The sequence below is a fragment of the Erpetoichthys calabaricus genome, chromosome 3 (assembly GCF_900747795.2).
Source record: "Erpetoichthys calabaricus chromosome 3, fErpCal1.3, whole genome shotgun sequence".
In the NCBI taxonomy this organism is placed as follows: Eukaryota; Metazoa; Chordata; class Cladistia; order Polypteriformes; family Polypteridae; genus Erpetoichthys; species Erpetoichthys calabaricus.
Window position 1 is genome coordinate 185,108,290 of NC_041396.2, and position 23,052 is coordinate 185,131,341.

Here is a 23,052-nt window from a genome sequence, read left to right on the forward strand (position 1 = left end):
CTGAGAGCTGCATAAGAAATTCTGGGTGTGATACATGACTAGAATATATCGCGAATTTCTAGTCCCCAAATGAAATTTCCACTTTTATTGAAATAAATGCTAGAACCATAAGAATTACGACAAATATTTTTCACTTTTAATAAATTCTGGTGAACAATAACATTTGAATGAAAACCAATCAATATATTTTTACAATAATAATTAAAATTACAAAACTTTAATACCTTACTTTATAAGAGTGAGAAACAACATAATGGTTAGCTTGTGTTGCGATATAACCAATCACATCCATATATAGATATCAAGTGAAGTTTTCTTATTAGAATAAAACACAATAAGTTGATCCTGTAGGATTAGCTCTAGGTCTCCTTGGTGCCACAGTGCAGAGTAGACCCTGGAACACAAAGCTCTAATAAATGACCAAAGGGACTTTGTTTTTGAAAGAGAGTGATCAGCAGAGAGATATAGTATAATTATGAAGACTTTCAAGACATTACATATATTATGGAATACTGTGAAAACCATGGCACCAAGTAACTGCAAAGATGAGGACATCCATCCAAATACTGATGAGCAGATAAGGAGAAGTCTCAACAGAGACAACCTAATACACAATAGTGTTGATCAGCAAAATTTGCCACTGGATCTATGGGTGATAGTCATAGTGATAGGAGCTCAGGAGACACAAAGGACTCTGAGTATTGGAGTAACCAAAGACAACTATGTCAGCGAGGCATGGAGGCACAGTGGTAACATAAGACCACGTCACATTAGACAACCTTTTGAGCGATTTTCAAGTGTAGCCTTCATTTACATAATTTAAGCCAGTTGGAAGCGGTTAGGGGCATGCTCCCTTGAAGATGATCTTCTAATGTAACATACCTAATGACTGAGACCAACCAGTCTGCGTCTGTTTGATTTTCTTGTCAGCTGAAGGGCGCAGGAGAGCTGACAACTAATAAATGCTTTTCTGGAAGTGCATTACATAGGATGTAGCGACAAGAAATAAGGAACACGTGTGTATTGAAACTCACAAACAGAGGATAAACTTCTCTGTCTTATGTCTAGTGTTATGTAGCAAACAGAAGGAAAAAATGAAGGAAAAAAAAACACCATTGCTATTAACCATTCACATAGTGCTGGTACAGCACCAGTTCCGTTAGGCAGCACAAGGGCTGTGAACATCACAAACAGAAGAGAAGCTTGTCTGTCTGATGTCTCATATTCTACATACTATAACAGAATGGAAAAAATAAATAAAGGACAAAGGTTCCTGCTGGATTCACTGTCACTGTTAATCTTTTGTATAGCTTCTGCTCCGTCAGGCAACACACCATTGATTTTCAGAAAAAGGGGGCAAGCATGACCACTGTATCCTGGAAGATTGGCGCCCAGTGGGTAACTGTGAAATGGGCTATGATTTTCAGTCATGTAGTTTGACATGGTGTAGCAGATCTGACATACCACACAGCAATTAGTGGTGTAAATCGGCTTTAGCACTACTGCCTCACAACTCAGGTCACATTTTTGGCCACAATAATCAGTTCAACATATTTGGTAGATGCTTCCCTAGCCTTAAAAAAACCATTGCACCATTATAATCCACTCAAAACTTAGCTCAGTTTCTCCACTCCCATTGACTTCAATACATTTCTCAACCTATCCACATTTTTGCCAAACTCAAGGCGAAGCGAATTCAATGGGGGTTCTCTCATAACTGTTGGCTATCTCTGAATTTTACATCCAAGTCAGAGATACAGGATAGGCTGGCAACATGTAAGCCATTACTTATGAAAAAGGTCCATGCCCGTGTAAATTTTGCAAGAGACACATTTAATCTCTCAAAACCATGTAGGAAGGTATCATACAGACCAAGGTACTGTTTCAGTAGTTAATTTCAAAAAATATGTTTGGCGCACATTCAGCATAGCTCAGCCCCCAAAGAAAACAGCGGTTGCAATCAAGTATGGTGGGGTCAGCAGTATGCTATGGGATGGTACAGGGGCACTGATTTACTTAATCGGGGGCAGGGGTTCTCCTATGGGTAAATGGAGAAATAAACATCTGCAAATATCAAGTTATTTTGGGACAAAACCTATTGTCTTTTGCCAGAAAACTAAAGTTAAAGAATAATTTTATTTCTTCTCCTTATACAATGATATCTGAAGCATATAGCCAACATGACCAAAAATGAGCTCCTACAAAGAAGGATTAATTAAATCAACCCATACACAAGTACAAACTCTTGTACATTAAATAGTGCCCCACATCACAGTACAACAAATGCAAATCATAAGGTGTTAGTTCTCTTTTTATATTTGATAGTTTTTGACTGTCCAATTTGTGAAGTGACATGGGAGGCTTATATAAGGAAGACCAGTGTTCTGGAATGGACTAATCATATCCTGAACCATAATTCTAAACACAAATGTAAGGATATCCCTAAAAAGTAGTGTCCACTGGAGATATGTTCACAGTTTGACTAAGCTTTAACTCTCCGGCAGAGAAAAGTGGAATATAATCACAATCTGAAAGAGGGCTAAGTTGTTTGAGACCTACTCAAATAGACTTCTGAGCTTGAATCTATGCCAATGGTACTTGCACATATTCTCTCTATCTTTAAATACATATGTTATTTATTTGCTCTTTAAGTGCAGCTTTGTTTTTCAAACAATGGATTTGAAATTTGACACAGGGATACTTCTAACCATTAGTCAGCTTTGTCAACCTTGTCCACCATTAATCCCCAACACAAGCAAGGCTATGAATTTAGTATACAAATCCTTCAACTCAATTCTGACTCCTCGACTTCTGGTACCACCAACTCTGGCTTCTCTATTTGTAAATTAGACTCATATTTATTATGTTTATTTAAAACACAGAACATACAAGATACAATGCACTTCATGGCTGCCAGTGTGACTCATCAAGCTACTTTTTAGTGCATTAAAGTTCAGGTTCAAAGGCTGTAGCAAAATCATTGTGGCTTACAAACACTAAGTAACATTAAACATAAGATTTAACTTGCAAAATTAAAAAAGATTTTTTATCAAAAGTCTAAAAGAAAAAATAGCTTAATCAAATCAGTATATGTGAAACTGGAAATTTTAATACATTATATTGCAATTTCCATTTAGTCAAAGCCAGACTCAGTACATTTTTACTGACTCCAACTCCACAGCCCTGCCCCAAACTCACTGGGATCAAGGTCAGAAAAAGTGGCAAAAAATTGTTCAGAAAAACAGTACCAGACAGGCTGTCATGGAAGAGTACTGATTAGTAAGTTTATCTTTGAAGCAAAGAATTCAGTTTTTATTTCCAATTTTTACTTTTAGCTTTTTATTTAATTAAATATTTCCTCTCTATTTTGTCATGGCCCCATATCATGCTGAGTGAGGCCATATAAGTCATTTATTGCCAATGTGGGGTCAGAGGTGGAATCTCTTTAATCATTAAAAAGCTAACGACATCTGCCTATGTAGTTTCTCTGTTGTATCTGAAGATGTAGTCTGCTAAACATTTCAAAAGGTCCTAACCCCAGAGCTGTGTCAAATCTCAAAATGTCTTAACACAAAAATGTCTAAACACAATCATTTTTCCTACTTTATACTTATAGCAGACTTATGAAATAATATCCGAGCAAAGCTGGGAAATACAAATATACCTATATAAATAAAAATGACCTGGTGTCTGTTTGTATGTATTGCAGTGCTCTGTGCTTCTTGTCAGAGATGACCCAATGGACCCAGTGGATTATTACTCATTTTTACTGCTCTTTTAAGTAGCTTGCTATTCTTACAAGGACTGTTCACTAAAGCCTCACTATGATAATGACTGTGTAAAGTTCGCCCTCTTTCTATTCTTCCCCATAGCTGGCACTGAAGCTGCTCATTTGAATAATGGAATACCAGCTAACACAGCTTCCTCCTGCTGACGCAGTACTGCTGCTATTCTCATATTGCTTAAAGGTTAAGCACACTTACACAAACATGGTACTGATGTTTTTTATTATTTTTTTTTTATTCAAAAATCACTAATTTGTTTTTCACTTTCACTTTACTGTTGATTACAGGCATCATATTTAAGGTGAAAAAGGGTCCAAAATGATTTGTCTTAACTTCAGACTTTACCTCAACAAGCACAAAATATTTCAAAAAGGATGTGCAGACTAATGAATTCCACTGCACACAGTTATAGAATTTCTTGAGAAAAGAACTGGAATTGTTACTTTATTTGTCTGATCCTTATAGTTAGTAGAGTTGTACTGATATATTTTTTTTATTAAACTGTAAGCTTCAACCATAGCGGGCTATGCATTAATTGTTTCAATTTATTGCTCTGAGTAAATGAAACTCCTGCTATAAATTACAGAAACATTACTGATGCAGCAGTCAATATCCTATTACTCTGTACTCATGCTACAACTCAGTGGCATATGCTGACTTTTTCCTTATCTTCATCTCTTTCCACTTCTGTGTGGGGGATGATGTGTACAACCAACCTTATCTAAACAGCTCAGTCCTGAACCACCTCCCTAGTCATACCCTACTTCTTTAAATCTTTATTCTATCCAACTACCTCCGCTTTGGCCTCTCTCTCTTTCTCTTTCCCTGTACTTCAATTCATCAAATGTCCATACCACTTCAACTTACTTTTCTGTACTATCTTAGATATCTCTTCCACTTTTGTTATACCTGATTGTCTCATTTCTTATTCAGTCCGTCTCTAACTCCACACATCCATCTCATTTCTGCCACATCTAACTTCTTCTTCTGTGTTCCCTTTACTGCCCATCTCTCAGCTCAGTACATCATTGCTGGTCTTACCACTGTCTAAAACTTTACTTTTACCTCGACCTCATTCCTCAATCACACAATACTCCTAATACCTTCTTCTATCCACACTGCACTCTGTTGGTTATCTTTGCACCCATTTTTTCATCTTGGGCTACCAATGATGCTAGGTATTTAAACTTATCCACTCTTTCCAATACCTCTCCCTGTAACCTAACTGTGAATTCTGATCATATATTCGGTCTTCTTCTTATTTATCTTCAATCACCTATCTTCCAAAGCCCTTCTCCATTTTTCTAACTTTCTCTCCACTTCCTCTTTTCTGGTGCTAAACAACACAATGTTAAAAGCTAAAAGCTTGCACCAGGGGGATTGGTCTTTTATCCGATGAATCAGCACATCCATAACCAGATCAAAGATGTAAGAACATAAAGAAGGTCCCTGGTGCAGACCTACTCTAACTGGTATCTTGTGTGTTACCCCAAAACTGTTTTTAACCAGAATCCTCACTCCCTCATACATATCCTGGGCAATTCTCACATACATCTCGGGTACTCCTTAGTCCATCATGCATCTCCAGATGTCTTGACATGGCACTCTCTCATAAGCCTTCTCCAAACCAATAAACACCATATGCAAGCCTTTCAGTTTTTCTCAATGCTTCTCTTGGATTTGTCTCAAGGCAAAAACTGCATCAATTGTTCCTCTGCCTGGTGTAAGACCAAACTGCTCCTCCCTATGATAGTCTCTTCTCTGAGCCCCTTCTGTAAATTTGCATATTTTCATTATATATGACATCATCTTTATCCTTCTTTAGTAATCCTGAATATCTCCTTTCCCCTTATAAATGGGTACTATTACAATGTTCCCGCACTCCTCTGAGATTCTATCCTCTCTTGTACATAGATCTTCTGCATTAGATCTCACAACACATCTACTTCCTCATCCTCAACTCTTCCAAACTTCCAATGGTATTTCATCTGGTCCTGTCCCCTTTCCATTTTTTATTCTTTTCACTGTCTCATTTATTTCCTCCCTCCCTCTTTATTCTTGGTACTAGAACTTCATTTGAGACTGAACTCCCAAACACTACCCTTGGATTTTCTTAATTTAACAGCTTTTCAAAGTATTCTTGATCCTATTATGCTCTCTCAAGAGCACATCTTGCTCATCATTAATCTGTTTTATCTGACCAAAATCCTTCCCTGCCTTGTTCCTGATCTTTTCTATTTTAAAAATCATCCTCTCTCCCTCTTATATCTCCAATTTCTCATACACCTCTCCCAAAACCTGACTCTTTGCCTCCTTGTTTGTCTGCATATAAATTTCTCTGTCTTCCTCCCTCCCTAATTGACACCATTTCTTCTTTGCCTCCTTCTTGGCCTTTATCACATCCTGCACTTCTCTGTTTCACCGCCATGTCTCTTTCTCCCCAGGTGGGCTCCTTCCTGTCATTCTACCCAACACCTCTTCACCTGCTCTTAATTCAACTTTGCTATTCTTCTTGCATCCTTCCTCCACACTCCCAAATGACTGTACTTCACTGGAACCTTTCTCCCTAAACCTGTTCCTAAGCCCTTCCTCTTTTAATTTCTACCACCTTATCCTTGGCACTGCTTGCTCTGGTTTTATTATTTTACTAACTCTGATCTCCCTGTCCCACACCACAATATCATGCTGTGCTGTCACACTTTCCCCATTCTTAAACTTGCAATATTTTCCTTCAAATGATATCTTCAACTCTTAGAAGTTATATTTAACTTTCTTTTACTCCACTACCGTAAGTCACAAGCGGATTTACTTTCATTATCAAAGGAAGGGTTAACAATTGCCAAATCAAATGCATGGCAAATACTACTACCCTCGCCCCTTCCTCATTTCCCTCCCCTACTCCCCATTCTCCATGTACCCTCTCTAACACCTCTCTACTGCTCACCAATTATCAACTTTTCTCCCTCTTGACAGACTTTCCTTAAAAATAATGCAAGTATAAAATGTGCTTAAATGATGCTGCAGTATATTTAAAGATTTTTTAAAAAAACATCAGATTAGACAAAAGGATGCACAATTATTTGAGTGCGTTATTAATTTAAGCAGGTAGCATGGTGGAGACCATGGTTCAAGTCCTGGGTGCTCCAAGTGTGCAGCCTGCATCATGTTTGTATGAGTTTTCTCCCACTGTCTAAAGACATGCATGTTAGGTAGACTAGTGATGCTAAAAAGGTTTGAAAAATGGATGGATTAATTTAAGCATGCTGTGTTTGTCTATTATTGTAAATTAGTTTAAAGATCAGACCACATTGTTATGAGTAAATAATACAGACAACTGAAAACTTTTTCTTGAAAGTGTATATAAAGCATGAAATGATGGTCCACATTTTTAGTTATTGTTCACCCAAACATTACAGTGGCCAATGCAAGTGATCTAAGCAGCTTTGAATGGTTATTGATTCCACCATCTCAGAAGAAGATATTGATGACTTAAAATTGGAAACGTGTTGCCTGGTTAAATAAATTCTGAGTTGTGTTGCAATATGTTGATAGTATGCCCAGAATTTGGCATAAACAGAATGAATACATGGACCATTCTGTCTTGTGTTAATGGCTGCAAGTGTGGAGCAGTGGCATAGGGAATGATTTCTTGTTGCCACATTAGGCTTCCTAAGACAGCAGCACATCTGAGCACTTTTCTAACCATGTGCATGCATTTATGGTTAAGGTCTATCCTTTATGAAATGCTTCCACTAGGATAGAGTACCATGTCACAGCACATGTTATCTCAAGCAGTTCCCACTAAGATCACAGTGACTTCAGTTTACTCCAATGGTCTGCAGTGTCCAGAGATCACAATCACAAGCTAACAGAGCATTTTTGGGAAGAGGTGCAATAGGAAGTTTGCAGCAATAGTGTACACCCACAGCATTTGCTGGAATTACATGCTGATATTGAGTCATCATTGACCAAAATCTATAAGGCAGGGTTCCCAAGTTCAGTCCTAGGGTACCACTGTGGCCACAAGTTTTCAATCCAACCAGTTTTACAAATAGATGATTCAGTTTTAAAGCCAAATGGCAGGCAGTGTGGCATAGTGATCAAGGCTTTAGACTTCAGACCCTGAGGTTGTGGGTTCAAATCCTGCTATTGACACTGTGTAACTATGAGCAAGTCATTTGACCTGCCTATGCTAAAAGAAATGTAACCAATTGTTTCATATATGTTGTTATATATAAATCACCTTGGACAAAGGCATCAGCAAAATATGTAAATGATCTAATTCTTTAATTAGTCTTTTTCTTCTCTTACTTTGCAATCAGAAATATGTGATAGTATGTTGAGATTTTTTGCCATATCTTTAAATTTTTACTTTCTCATACCATATTCTTTTTAATTCACATTTTCCTGTGGAAGTTTACTCCCTTAATTGTATTCAAATACTGATGATTAGTGATGAGCAGTACAGACACAAGTGCACATGACACTGAACACTAAATGTCACTTCAGTATAAAATTCACTGGTATGTTAATTAATAACAAAAAGCTCAAATGACCAGAATACAAAAAAGAGCAAAATCGTAAAAAGCAAGAAAAACAAATAATTGATGTCACACACACAAATGCTTGCTGGATTCCCCTTAAAATTTAGCAAACCCATTTGGCATTTCTGGATTGACCCCAAAAAGCAGAAACTGGGAACTATTAGCTTAACAAAGGCAGGAGTTCCCTTAAAAAACAGAAGGCAGTTGGGCTAAACACCTGCAGTTAATGTGGTCCACAGGACTGAACTTAAGGGCCACTTGGTAAAGCCTTTTATTACTAATCAGCATATAAATCAATGTAACATTAAAGTAGCAGCTCTGCTTTAACATTCAGTGTGTACTGTTCATCACTAATGTATCAGTATTTGGATAACATTTAAGCAGCAAACCCATAGAAACACTATGAACTGAAATAAAAAAAGATAAAAGAAGGTTAAGTGTTTAACAAAGAAAACACATTTTTTAATTTCTTCGAAATGCAAATATATCCTACTACTAAAGCACTTTTCTAAATGCAAAATATGAAAAAGACCATCTAAATAATTCAATTGATGAGACACAAGTGTGACCCACTGAATTGTGAAACTGATTAAAATGAAAGCATTGTGGCCACAGGGGTTCTCCAGGGCTGAACTAGGGAGCCCCGACTATAAGGAATGGTTCAGGTAGCTACTTGAATCCATGCCTCCAAAAATGCTGGCTGTTTTGGGGGCAAAAGGATGTGCGATCTATGGCACTGTGTTAGTGGACCTAATAAAGTCTCCACTGTGCATAGACAGATAGATAGAAATTTTAAGAAGCTATGGGCAAAACTTAGTACAAAAGCGTAATATCGTGGAGTCACACCGGCGAGATCCTACAAGCGGGGGTGTCTTTACATTAACTGGAAACCTTACCAAAAAGCACCTTCCGCTAATAACAAAGATTAGTAGTTTTACATTATACTAATTCCCAATTGTACTGTGAAACCCAATATGCGATGATTATGTAAAATCATTCCTGACCGTGCTGTTAAATTGCTCAGCCCAAGTTCTGCCGCGTTTCACTTTTTAAACGATCATTTTGTAAAATGCTTTCAAGTGAGCAGCTATATAATGACCGGACATTTTTCCACATCCTCGGCCTCTGTACAGACCTTAGTTAGCTGCCGTAAAAACACCTGCCCTTCGCAATTACACGTACAGGCTCTTGTCTGAACTGCAAGCACTGTATCTCTCCCCAGTGCTGGAGTCGAGGCGCTGTCCCGGAGCTGTTTAAAACACTTCCCTTCAGTTCGCAAACCCCGCCCCCTTAAAACTACTAGGGGGAGGAGACAGCCGCTTTCTGATGTACAGTATCTTTTTCAAATAGTGTATCCCCGTGTACCATCACGCCCCCAAGCTACAGGCGCACAATAAAAGGATGCGCGTTCCCCAATGCACGTACTCCATATTAAAGATGCTTTCAGTTATAACCCACAGCGATCGCATTAATAACATCGCATTAATTTCTATTCTTTCGCTCCATTCTTTAAGAAATTTGTTTTTTGGAATGGGGATTACTGGCTCAGGTAAGGAATGCTGTAGTACATCGCCCTGTAGCAACGCAAGTAATGACCCAACTTCCTGCAGTGAAAGAAAATCTGTTTATGCACGAGAAAAAATGCCTTTGAAGTGTGGGTAGTAATAGCTTTCACATAAGCGGGAGAGTAGAATACATCGTCTTTACTTCTGGGCCCTGTTGTTCAAAAGTAATAATCTGAAATTGGTTTTGGATAATGGATTGGATCATTTTTTTTAAACTAAAAACGGATTCTGATATCGGATTAGATCACGTAATCCAATCTTGGTTTTAATATGGATCAAACCATCAGTTTGCGTTGTTCAAAACCTTTCAGTTGGATTGGGATAATTTTCATCCAAAAAATCTGAATTATTCTGATGTAGGGCTGTAGTGTAGATTCTGGATGGATTTCAGAAACACAAATGTAATTTTAATTAAATTTAAATTGGTCAAATAAACAACATTAATATAATGTTGAATATTCACATTTACTTATATTTTGCACCTGATTTGTTCACCATAGTATATGAGATAAACAAGATAAAGTAGAAATAAGGTTATTACACCTGTCAGTACATTAAGGTAAAAAAAAGGATTTTGTCCCCCTAAATTAATCCTCCAAATAGTTGTCAAAATCAAACAAAAAGTATTCAATTTGAAGTTTCATTTGACACTGTATACTAATTACAATGACAAAATGAAAAATAGTTTCCAACAATGGCATCCCTTATTGCATGTCCAGTCGGTCTCTCATTCTGAGAGAAGGTCAGGGGTGTGTTTTGAGTTGTCAGTAGGCTCAGTGCATCATAAATGTCATCACAGAGAGGGACATTCTGCTTGTTAGCAATATTGGGCAGGACAATACAGGTGAGTATTATGTTGCACACTCCTTATTGTTCCACCCGCAAGTAGTTAATCCATGCCAAGCACCTCTTCAGAATCCCATTTAAAAGCTCAATAGCACATCTTGTTCTGCAATGAGCAATGTTGAAGTATGCCTGTTCAGGTATGTCTGGTGCAAGAAAACTGGTCATCAGCCACGGTAACAGTAGATAGGCACTGTCTCCTAATATTATGCCATCTGATTAGTTGGTTTGGAGCTCTTTGTATAGAGTGCTTTCCCTCAGGATACATGCATCAAGGGCAGACCCAGGCTGCTTCACGACACACTTTGTGATCATGAGGACAGTATCACTGACAAGTTGCATGTTTATACTGTGCCTCCCCCTTCGTTGATGTACTTTCACTCTCTCTCATGAGGTGCTTGTATATACACAAGTGCAGTTGATAATCCCAATAGTGTTGGGCATGTTCCCCAAAAGTAAGAAATTGCGTTTTGTCTGGGAAATCTAGTCATCCTTTGGAAATGAAACAAAATGATTGCCCAGGCTGGCCAAAGTGATTTCACCACATCACTCACAGTTAATTTGTCCACTCCTATACTGTTACCAACAACTTGGTAGAAAGAGCCAGATGCATAGAAACACCCAGCAATGAAGACCTGTTCTTCCACAGACTGACAGACTGTGACTCCTTCTGGTTCTGTGTTGAAGTTATGGCCTGACAAAGTCTGCAATGTACTTAATAGCAACATTCCCAAACTGAGCATAAAGTTCTTCTGTGGTGCATTGCTCTAGTGGTTTTGTATGCTTCACATTCCCACTTTGACTGTATTCTCTCCTGCCAAAATGGTAGTGGCGATGGACGGTACCTACCATGTCAGTGCCCCTCTGTAAGTCCCCTGAGAAAGGCTGTATACAATGGCTGAGTGACTGGTTCCACACCCCTTAAACACCAATCAGCTGATGTGCTTCAGCTTGTTTTCTGTTAAATCAATCATGCCCATGGCCTATAAACTCTGTTTACCACACCAACAAGGTGGAACCATGGGGTCAAAAGGATCTAATTTCACAGTTACTGAAACCCATGCAACTGCTGGAGGGTGGTAGGTGTCATTATGCCTCAATAGTAGGACATTTTATTACTACTAAGGGGGGTGAGCTGACCATGAAGAAGAAAAAAAAACATTTGGCTTGAAATCACCCAGGATATGAATGTTCTGGGTGAATGTTAAAGGGTCTGGCCAGAAGAGGCCCATTAATCAAGTAAAATTTACATGGAAAAATTTGAAGGCCAAAGCAACCAAGGACCATGTAGAAGCAAAAACACCCAAGCATGCAACAAGCCCTTTAGGAGTGGTGAATATACTGATTTGGTTATTGACATTATTGGAGGGGAAAACTCGCAAGCTGTACATGGGATTCAGGGCAGGAAACAGTCAGCCCTCAATTGAAGAGGAAAGTTGAGCCAGTTCCCCCTAATGCAGATGAAACATTCTTGATCTCCGCTCTGTTAGCGTGGAAGAAGGTGGATCGTCACTGGTACAGACAGTAGCTACTGCCAAATGAGCTCAAAAAGAGCCTGAAACGTTATTTGCCAAAGATGATGATGCCTACTGGGCACTTCTTAAATGATAAATAGAAAGAGAAAGAAGCCCAGATTCATCTGGCAGAGAAACAAATTACTTTGACCCAACTACAGCAAACCAAAGCCAAACTTCACATCCTATTCCTAAAAGCACAGCTTCAAACTTCTTGTCATTCTACAAATTAAGAACTCTAATGTTTTTTTTATTTTAACGTTCAACTACTGGACAATGAAAATCTGAATTTGAAACACAAGGTCAAAATAACCACAATGAATTTGGGTAATACTGGATATATTTACCTTTTTATTTGTTTTTTGTTGGTCACGTGAGGGTTGACTGTTTAAAAGACACTGAAAATGGGAAGGGGTGTTTATATTGTGGGTGGTGTGGTGGTGCAGTGGGTAGCGCTGCTGCCTTGCAGTAAGGAGACCTGGGTTCGCTTCCTGGGTCCTCCCTGCGTGGAGTTTGCATGTTCTCCCTGTGTCTGTGTGGGTTTCCTCCCACAGTCCATAGTGCAGGTTAGGTGCAATGGTGATTCTAAATTGTGCTTGGTGTGTGTGTGTGTGCACCCTGGGTTTGTTTCCTGCCTTGCGCCCTGTGTTGGCTGGGATTGGCTCCAGCAGACCCCCATGACCCCGTAGTTAGGATATAGTGGGTTGAATAATGGATGGATGGATGGATGTTTATATTGTTTTCTGTGCTGTTTTTTGTTTCTTCAAATACATACACTTTGAGTGACCCCATGCTGGGTATTCTACCTGTTTATACATACCTAGTGGCCCTCAGTGTTGAGATGCAGTCCCATTTAGAGCCTTGGTAATACAGATTTGGTAATCTTGAAAAGCATCTATCTGGATCAGAGTGATTCAATCCAATTTTACTTTGAAAAACTGGGACAAAAGTAAGATAGATTACGTGATCCTGAATGAGAAATGGAGGGATTTCAAAATATAGATCATTTCAGTCCAGCTTAAACCTTTTGAACAACTGGGCCCTGGAGATTAGCTGAAAAACTGTGAGAACTGAAGGGTGACAGAAAAAAATGTCAAAAAAAGTCAAAAAAATGATAGAACTACTTTAATGAAACATTTTGTTTTCTCTGAATACTGTAATCTAATAGACATATTGCAGGCTTGATGTTCTACTGAAAAATGTAACACTTTATTTTATACAAGGCAAACATCTAGGGTGTTTAAAGATCTATATTCTAAATCTACCCATTCGTACATTGTTTAGGGAATGAGCAGCCTGAAGAAACCTCAGCATTAACATGCACAACAGAGTCATCTTCTAGTAGGCAGTATGTTTTAGTGGTTAAGGCTTTGGATTTTAAACCCTGAGGCTGTGGGTTCAGATCATGCTACTTGGATGGGAGACCATCTAGGAACAGCGGGGGTTGCTGCTGGAAGAGGTGTTGATGAGGCCAGCAGGGGGCGCTTATCCTGTAGCCCTCCTTCGGATGATACGTAACACCGATGGCCTGACACTCTGTGGTTATAAAAAAAATCCCTGGGAATCCTTCGTATAGACTAGGGTGTATCCCAGTGTCCAGGCTAAATTGCCCACGATGGCCTAGTCAATCTGGCCCCCTAATCATCCCATCTCTAACTGGCTATCTCTCTCACCACTTCACCACCTAATACAGTAACTGATATGTGGTGAGTGTATAGGTGCAACAATAGCTCTTGTTGCATCATCCAGGTGGAGGCTGCTACACATTAGTGGTGGCTGAAATGGTTCCCCACTCCTTGAAGCACTTTGAGTAATGAGAAAAGCACTATATAAATGTAAAGAATTACTATTATTATTACTGTCACTCTGTGACCATGAGCAAGTCAGTTCACCTGCCTGTGCTCCAATTGGAAAAGCAAAGCAAATATAACCAGTTGTTTCTCGAATGATGCAAGTTGCCTTGGATAAAGGTGTTAGCCAAATAAATAATAACAAAGCCATTACGTTACATGCCATGCCATGTCCTTAGGAGGTGAGGGGGTAAACCAAAGTTTATGAAGGTTACCCACACAAGGCATCTATTTTCTAGGACTGTCTCTCTAAATCTGTGCATGTGAAGCTCGTTCAGCAGACTCAATTAAGTCTCACTTAAAACACACCTCATCATTTGTTTTAATCGATTTTCTCTGGAATAGTGTTCTCTAATTTGACCAGTAACCCCGCGATTCTCGAAAGAATCGCAAATCCAAGAATGCCAATCACTTTCTGTTCCCTCCGATATTTGGAGGGATGGAAAATCATGGAGGGTGGGTGCGTCCTGGTAAATTTTTTCATTCAATTAAATAAACATATTTGTACTGAAGCAGTTTCTTTCTGGAGCTGTGACTCATCTGGTTCTGGTGTTTCAGAAGCGCGTTGTAGGCGCCTTCGTTTATTGTTTTTATCCATGCAGTCTCGTTTTTGTTTTTCTATGGCTGTGTAGTCAGCTAGAAGTTGTTTGCTGACGGCGGTGGATTCACGTGCTGAAGTGACGATGGCGGCGGACCCAGGCTTGGAGGGACACAGTACTAAACGAAGGTGGTATATGTGGTGGTGTGGGTGGTCGCATTCGGGCAGCGGTGGTAGTGTGTACGGCTTGCCTGTTGCCTCTGGCATCTGTGCGTATATACTGTACAACCTGGCGTGCACGCTTTACCTCAGGTTTAGTTTACAGGTCGTATCCATACAGACTCGTTTTTGTATTTCTAATCGTTGAGCTCTTTCTTTTTGGAGCCGTGACTCCTTTGCCTCTGCTGTTTCAGAAGCACGTTGTGGGCGCCTTTGTTCATTGTTTTTATCCATACGGGCTCGTTTTTGTATTTTCATTAGTTGAGCTCTTTCTTTTTGGAGCCGTGACTTCTTTGCTTCTGGTGTCTCTGAAGCGCGTTGTAGGAGCCTTCGTTTATTGTTCTTATCCATGCGGTCTCGTTTTTGTTTTTCTGTGGCTGTGTCGTTAGGTAGAAGTCGTTTACTGTTAGGAATCATAATTTAACTTACTTTTAATACTGAATTACCGTTATGTGATTCAAATACGCCACACTAACTGCTGGCACAGTGGATTAGAGCAAGTTTAGTTTACAGGTTGTGTTGTTTGGGCGCCACCTACTGACTCTGGGAAGCCACTGGGTTTGACTCTGGGGCGCTGAGGCGCTGTGCACATGCGCCTCGGTGCGTCCTGTGTCCGTGCATATAATTATACAACTGTGGTTTAGTAATATAGATTATTCTTTAGCAACTGCACTGATCCCATTTCCATTATATTGTCATTACAACTACTCTAATTTAATTATCAATGCATCTTTTCTTATGTACACTAACGCACACTTCTCCTATACCATGTATGTTAATGCCCACCTTAAGAAAATGTTAAGTGTCTGTCTGTGTGTCCATCCTGATGCTATGTCTCTGTCATGCTAAAAGATGGCGCATTACAAACTTTTTTAGTAATAAAAGGCATTGCATTTGTCATTTCAAAAGATGGTATATCACAAACATTAACAGTGGTTTTACAAATCTCATGCCATATGGCATATAACAGAGATATATGCATTGCATGGTGTACTGCAAACATTAACACTGAAGTCTAAGTTGACTACTTATATTTCAGCCCATCTTAGCTATATTTAATGTTTCCATTTGGAAATGACTATTTTCTTTTTTTTGCAAAATATTACATGATAGTGCACTTTGTGATGGCCTTTATATAAAATAAGGAATGACTGAGGAAAAATACAGGCTTCATGTGAAAGTTTAGTTATGCTCCAGTCCACTGCACTGCCTTCACTATACAGCAATGCAACCTGCGGCACTGGCATGCTGAGTAACCTTTTCAGGGCCACACGATAAATCTGTAGCACAGACTGGACCAACAACTACACTAATCATTACCAATCCCTACACTGCACTGGTTCTCACTCTCTCCCTTCTGAGAGAGGTTATTTCGGATCTCTCAGCTTTTAGGTAATGTGTTTTTGTGATCTATTATTCACACAACATGCATATTAAAATATTTTTAATACTAACACACATTGGCAGATGTTACCTGAAAGCTGATCCTTAAATTGAACGCCTCTCACAAGGTAAATGTGCTGAAATGATAAGCACACAGAGTAGACCTGTAGACTGCATCCATATCACACAGAGAGTGTTATCCTTTAATATATCTTAAAAGAATACTTACTCATTTATAAAACTCTCTTGGATAAATCCACTTAATATTACTATGCTAAGCCGTTGGGAATGATTGAAAACCTTTAAAAGGGTTGCATTACTTGCATGTATATTTTTTTTCCAGATACAGCTCAAAATTGCTTAAGAACAAATCACAGTATAAAAAATATATATATTAGTTCAAGGATGTAGGGTGTTGCAGAAGGTAGCGATGCTAGCTCAAAGCACCTGAACTTCAGTCTGTATTTCAGATGTCCTCTCTGTAGAGTTTGCATGTGCTTGTGAGATTTTGATTTTGTTCAATTGAAGCACGGGCAGGTGAGGTGACTTGCTTATGGTCACACAGTGTCAGTAATGGAATTTGAATTCAAAACCTCAGGTTTTGAAGTCCCTTACCTACAACAAATAAGTAGGGCAGTGCAGATGTTAGCACTGGTAGCTCAGAGTTTCTACTGTACATCAGTCTGCATCTCAGATGCTGTCTTGGTAAAGTTTGCATGTACTTCTGAGGTCCCTTTAAAAATTACTGTTTTGCCCACAAGCTTGAAATATGCCATTACATGGGCTGACAATTCTAAAGTGTTTCCACTCACACCATTTTACACTACCTTGCGCTGGTGGTTTCAATGCAACTCTTATGGAGACCTTAACACTTTTGAGTCAACCTTTCTGAAGTGTGGGTGTGAATGGGGTATGATAGTAGTTAATCATTCAACCCTGGACACAGCAGTTTAGCAGGAGCACCGGTGCATATAAAAAACTCTACATATCCCTGCCAAAATCACAGATTTTTTGTAATAAAAAAATGAATCCAATATAAATACGGTCAGAACTTATTCCACCTTTATTGTAAAATTGCAATCTATACAAAGAAGGTCAAAACAAATCAAACTGTTTAGTGAAAAAAGGGGAAAAAAATCATACAAAAAGGAATGCGTTAGTGTGCACACCCTTTAAAAATCAAGGAAAGGTGTCAATCAGGCCAGGGGTACGAAAAAAATATCCAAAGCTTTAAACATCCAATGGAGTACATTGAAGACATTAATCATCAAGTAGAGAAAACATGGCTCAACGGTGACTCTACCAAGATCAAGACATCCCTCCATGATTGATGAGCAGACAAGGAGAAAACTACTCTGGGAGTCCATCAAGAGGCCTACAGCAACATTTAAGGAGCTGCAGGATTTCTTGTCAAGTACTGGTTGTTCCCTACATGGGACAACAATCAGTTGTATTCTTCATGTGTATGGGTTGCGGGGTAGGGTAGCAAGATGAAAGCCTTTTCTCACAAAGAAAAACATTCAAGTTTGGCTAAATTTTACAAAAGCGTATACCCAGTCTCCCATAACCATGTGGAGAAACATATCAATAGTCTACTGAGACCAAGGTTGAACTATCTAGCCATAATTCCAAAAGGTACGTTTGGTGCAAAAATAAAACAGCACATCATCAAAAGAACACTTGAGTGAAGCATGGCAGAGACAGCGTCATGTTTTGGGCTGCTTTTCTTCAGCTGGAACTGAGGCTTTAGTCAAAGTGGATGGAATCATGAATAACTCCCAAGTATTCATCTATTTCAGCACAAAACCTTCAAGCATCTGCTAGGAAGCTGATGTTGAAGAGAAACTTTCAACAACCCAAAGCAATGGCTTCATCAAAGCAATCTCTGATCTGGAATGACCCAGCCAGAGCCCAGCCCCTCATCTAATTGAAAATCTGTGGGGCGACCTGAAGACAGCTGTGCTTAGGAGATGCTCTCACAATTTGGCAAATCTGGAAATTTTTTGCAAGGAGGAGTGGGCAAAAATCACCCAGTCCAGATGCGCCAAACTGATAGATTCTTATCCAAAAATGATTAATTATTACCCAGTGCTGTAAAAAATCAAAAGGTGCTTCAACTACCGGTAAGTATTAGTTTAGGAGGATTGCACACTAATGCAACCAAGTTTTTGTATTATTATTTTTTTGTTTTTTCTCTAAACAGTTTATGATTTGTCTTCACTTTATTTATATAGATTGCAATTTTGCAATAAAGGTGGAATAAGGATTGTATAGTCTACCCACAAGGCACTCCAACCTGGAAATTAATGAGGGGGGGGGGGGGTTATAATACATTGATAAAGTTTAATGGCTAGCCTGTGCTGCTTCACATTAAAGTCAGTTGATAATATACCAAAATAAAACTTTTATTGTCACAACTTTGCTGTCATTAACGGTAAACTCAGTCTTTTGTTTACTAAAGTCAGGGGTCCTCAAATTAAATCACAGATCTCTGCAGTGAGTTCTGGTTTTTGCTCCAAAACCACTTTTTAATTAAAATCAAATTATTGTTGCTGAGCCAATTACTGTTCAAGTAACATTTTGTGCTTCATTTTCATTAAATTGCTTGTCAAGGTTCCCAACACTTACTTGCTTCTATCACTTTTAAACAGCTGTATTCACTGCTTTGAATTGCTTCTTGTCAAATAAAATGGAGATGCAAATGATGAAAGAAACTAGCAGCTCACTGTCTAACCTAGTGTGACACCTGTGTGTGTTCATCATAACGTCTCCGTTTTAATAAAATGTTTGATTAAAAACATGGAAGAGAAAAAAGTGAAAGACTGACGATTACTAATCCGTTCCAATCTACAAATCATTTGGATAATATTTGTGGTAAAGAGAAATCTACAATATAAAAATGACATCACATGGCAACATAAAAGCCATAGAAATAAATAACAAGTGCAGCTTTTAGCAACGATGGGCTTCTAATTAACAAACTAGGTGGAAAGAAAAACCTGTGGCAATGGCAGATCTCCGGGAATGCACTTGAGGATCCCTAAAAGCCCAAATAATCAAGTTAAAGATTTGAATTTCTACATTAAGCCAAGCACGCAAAAACAAACCTCCGTCAGCTTTGTCAAAACTGAAGAAATGAAGGGCTGCACTTTTTCACATCTGTGTTGTGCATTTTGGCAATGGGATGTGGAGGATAATTTCTCTTTCCTTTTTATTAAATGATAAAATATACAGTCTGAAATAAGAAAGCTAATCTAATAAATGCTGAAATATAATAATTACTTCAGCAAGGATGTGGAATTTTGACTTTAAGGTGACATCAGCATGAACAATCATGTGTCATCTGTTCATTTGAAAAGACAAGCAAATTTGTGGCTTCGGTTTTGGTCTGCTCTCTTAACGGAGCATTGAGGAAGTGATATCACTAAAAAACAAAGTCAGCAGGGAATGGGCGAATTTTAAGTTTTGAATTACCCTGAAACATGCCAGAAACTGGAAGATCTGGAGGAAGTTAGTGTAGACTCAAAGAGAACATGCAAATCACACATAGAAAGACACTGAATGGGAGACAAAGGGCTGCAGTTGAGGTACAGCCCCCATTTCACCAACTGCCAGAATCTCTTCACTTATAAAATATAATGTAAAGTTCCACTTCCGGTTTTGTGTCTAATATTTGTATGCAAAATTTGGTTGACCTGAGTGAAAGCATACTGAAGTTATCGTGTTTACATACACAGACACACACAGACAGACACAAACACACAGACATAATTCCAAAAAATTGTATTTTCAGACTCAAAATTCAAAAGATACAAAAAAAAAAAAAACTCAAAATTGAATTTTTGGAGGATTCCAATAATTTCCCTATACTCAGTCTGTATAACATACACACAAATTCCTTTCAGTCTCTAATTTAATTTTGGGCCCATGTACTATATACATTCTTTTACATAAAGCATTCATAGTTTATGAAAAAAATGGCACATTACATGAATACCCAGTTATCCATTTCTGAAGCCATTTTTATATTGTATGCAACACACATAAAATTTCATCCACTGATTTTAACCAGCTTTTCCAGTACAGGGTAGCAGAAAGACAAAGCCTGTTCTGGCAGTTATGGAGAAACCTTGTATCCATTACAGGACATACTGGTCTTTGTTCATAAGGGACAATTCACTGTCACCAATAAGCCTTACATATACAATTATGTTTTGGGAAGTACAAAGGAACTGAAGCATTGTGAGAATGACAGAATGTGTACAACCCATAAAGACATACAGACCCAGTCAGGAAGTAAAAATCCAGGCCCTGGGATCTGATATCTTTCTATGGCACCACCAATTAGCCAAACCATTTACATGTACAGTCTGCATTATATGTGTGAATTTTGTATTGTTTTGTGGAAATATCAAAGTAACATTTGACAAGGATTTAAAAGTAGACAATCCCTAAGCACTGTGTCAGTAGGATGTTAGATCTGAGTTTGAATGCATTGTATATCTGATTGTTTTTTTTTTAACTCATTCGTGTGTAAGCCCAATAGTAACTAAACAAATTAACACTTCATTTAGGATATCTCCCTGCATTCCACCTGAAGTTGGCTTCTTTGATCCAGAACAGGATTAGCTGGGGACATACAATCTTTAAATAGGTTATTTTGTTCAAAATCATTTCCAGTCCAATAAAACTATGCAGGTTTGTGACAGCATGATGCCCCAGTCAATATTTTGAGTCATGAGTATGACCAAGGGTTCAGGTATTTGCTAAGTATTTATATGGAAATTACATTATCAGAAATGCTGAATATGCACATTACTAATTCCAGTGAACCATTATTTTATCCATTGAATATTTATGGACTGTCCATTTTCAGACAGGTTTATCCCTTTCAGAGGCATTTCAGTTAACAGAAGCATGACATGAGCCAGCTCTAAACCAAGCCATGTGCAGATAAGCTAAAGCAATTCAGAGGTGAAGTGACAGACTGAATATGTTTGGTCTTTCCCCATATCACCAAAAATAATAAAATATACAAAAGCCACCATAGCTTGAAGCTTCGTTTAGACTACCTGCTGATCCACGAGGTGATGAAACATAAATTTCTGAAAGGCAAAATGTATAAACTTCAGTGTCATCCCAAAGAAAAAGCTGTTCAACCTGAAGGTGTTATAGGGTATGCTGCATAGATATGGTAAAGAAACTAATCAAACTGGTAATGAACATGCAGTTTAGATAGATAGATAGATAGATAGATAGATAGATAGATAGATAGATAGATAGATAGATAGATAGATAGATAGATAGATAGATAGATAGATAGATAGATTCCCAGTCATCCTGTTAAGTCGTGGCATTGACTACATCACTCGCTGGCTGCTTTTCGCCTAGTATCTGCAGGCCACTATTCTATCGCGCCACCCCGTGGGGAGTGCTCGAGATCCAGGTGGCTTTCCCCTGCGACACCCACGCTTCTTTCGCCTTGTCGTCGTGGACTGGTGAACGAGGCATGTAGCGGAAGTTCGGTAGCTTACAAGCACGTTGTGCGGCCCCGCACTGTCTGCCGACTAGGCACTGAAAGCCACGCGGAAACCGCGATCATATCATACAAAGCCGGATCCTCCAGGCTCCTTCAGCCTCGCCGCCTGATCCCCGAGCACAGACACATCGGCGTGAGGTAGTGCCCCAGAGGGGCACCGCCGAGGAAGCAGGCGCGGCACTAGACACGTTGCACTCACCTGTTTTAAACTTCAGGTCCTCGTCGCCTCCACTACTGAAGTCTCTCTGCATGGCAACAAACAGAACACCAAAGGAATTCTGGATGCCAAAGACGGAGCCGTTGCACCACATGGAAGCCAGCATGACTATCCATCCCCAGCCACCCTCAGGAGGCACAAACTCTTTCGGGGTTGTACTGCTCGGCTCCACGGACACCTTGGTGGCCACGCTCTCCTCAGTCTCATTTAACGGGGCTTGTTCCGCCGTTTTCTTTACATCATTCTCGTCTTCGGCGTGCGACTTGTCCATCTCTTTTGTGGCTTTGGTGGGGTCATTTTCCACCAGTGGGTTGCCCTCTGTCATCTTGTGCTGTGAGTCGGAACCCCTCTGCAGGCGAACTGCATACGAACAGGGTGATCCCTCGTGCGCTCCCCCACCGTGCTCGGGGTCAATCAGTCAAGAAGCGAGTCGTCGCAACTGAAACTGACAAATGAACAAGGTGTACACATCTACTTCTCTGTTCCTGCTCTTGGAAAGCGTCCTGATGCACGCATTGCACAGTTTCCAGGGCAGGGAGGTGAAGTCCTAGATCTTGATCTTTCAATTGCACCTCCTAAGTACGAATCAGGGACCTCTTGGGCCACCAGTTCTCCTCAGTTGTGACAGCTGGTCTGTGACAATAATACATAAATAGACACATGAAAATGAGGGCGGGAACAACCGTTTGTCTTCTGATTGGACTAACCAATTGCCAATCGGAAACGCGGTATCGTATTAGACGAGGAAGAGAACTTTCCTAAGTAAAAGCATTAAATCACGGCGAACGTGAAGCAGCTGAAATTGAAACTTTGCAGGATTTAATTATGCCTTGAACGTTCCTTTCTTTTCTTTTTAACACAGGACAACAGTATACTGTATGTACATCTATCTATCTATCTATCTATCTAACTATAATATATATATATATATATATATATATATATATATATATATATATATATATATATATATATATATATATATATATAAAGTTTAATATACGCGGTAGCTTTATCACACAATAAACATAGTGTTCCACAAAAGAATAAATAAA

At 39.1% G+C, this 23,052-nt stretch overlaps 1 protein-coding gene across 1 annotated transcript in view; it reads right to left on the minus strand.

Annotated features, from left to right (window-relative positions):
• slc16a10 (solute carrier family 16 member 10) overlaps positions 1-22,641 on the minus strand; it is a 185,372-nt gene extending 162,731 nt beyond the window's left edge. The window contains exon 1 of the mRNA XM_028797595.2: positions 21,980-22,641. Within this exon, the coding sequence (XP_028653428.1) occupies positions 21,980-22,322 (343 nt within the window). The 5' untranslated portion in view covers positions 22,323-22,641. The remainder of the gene's footprint in view (positions 1-21,979) is intronic.
• Positions 22,642-23,052: the final 411 nt, after the last annotated feature.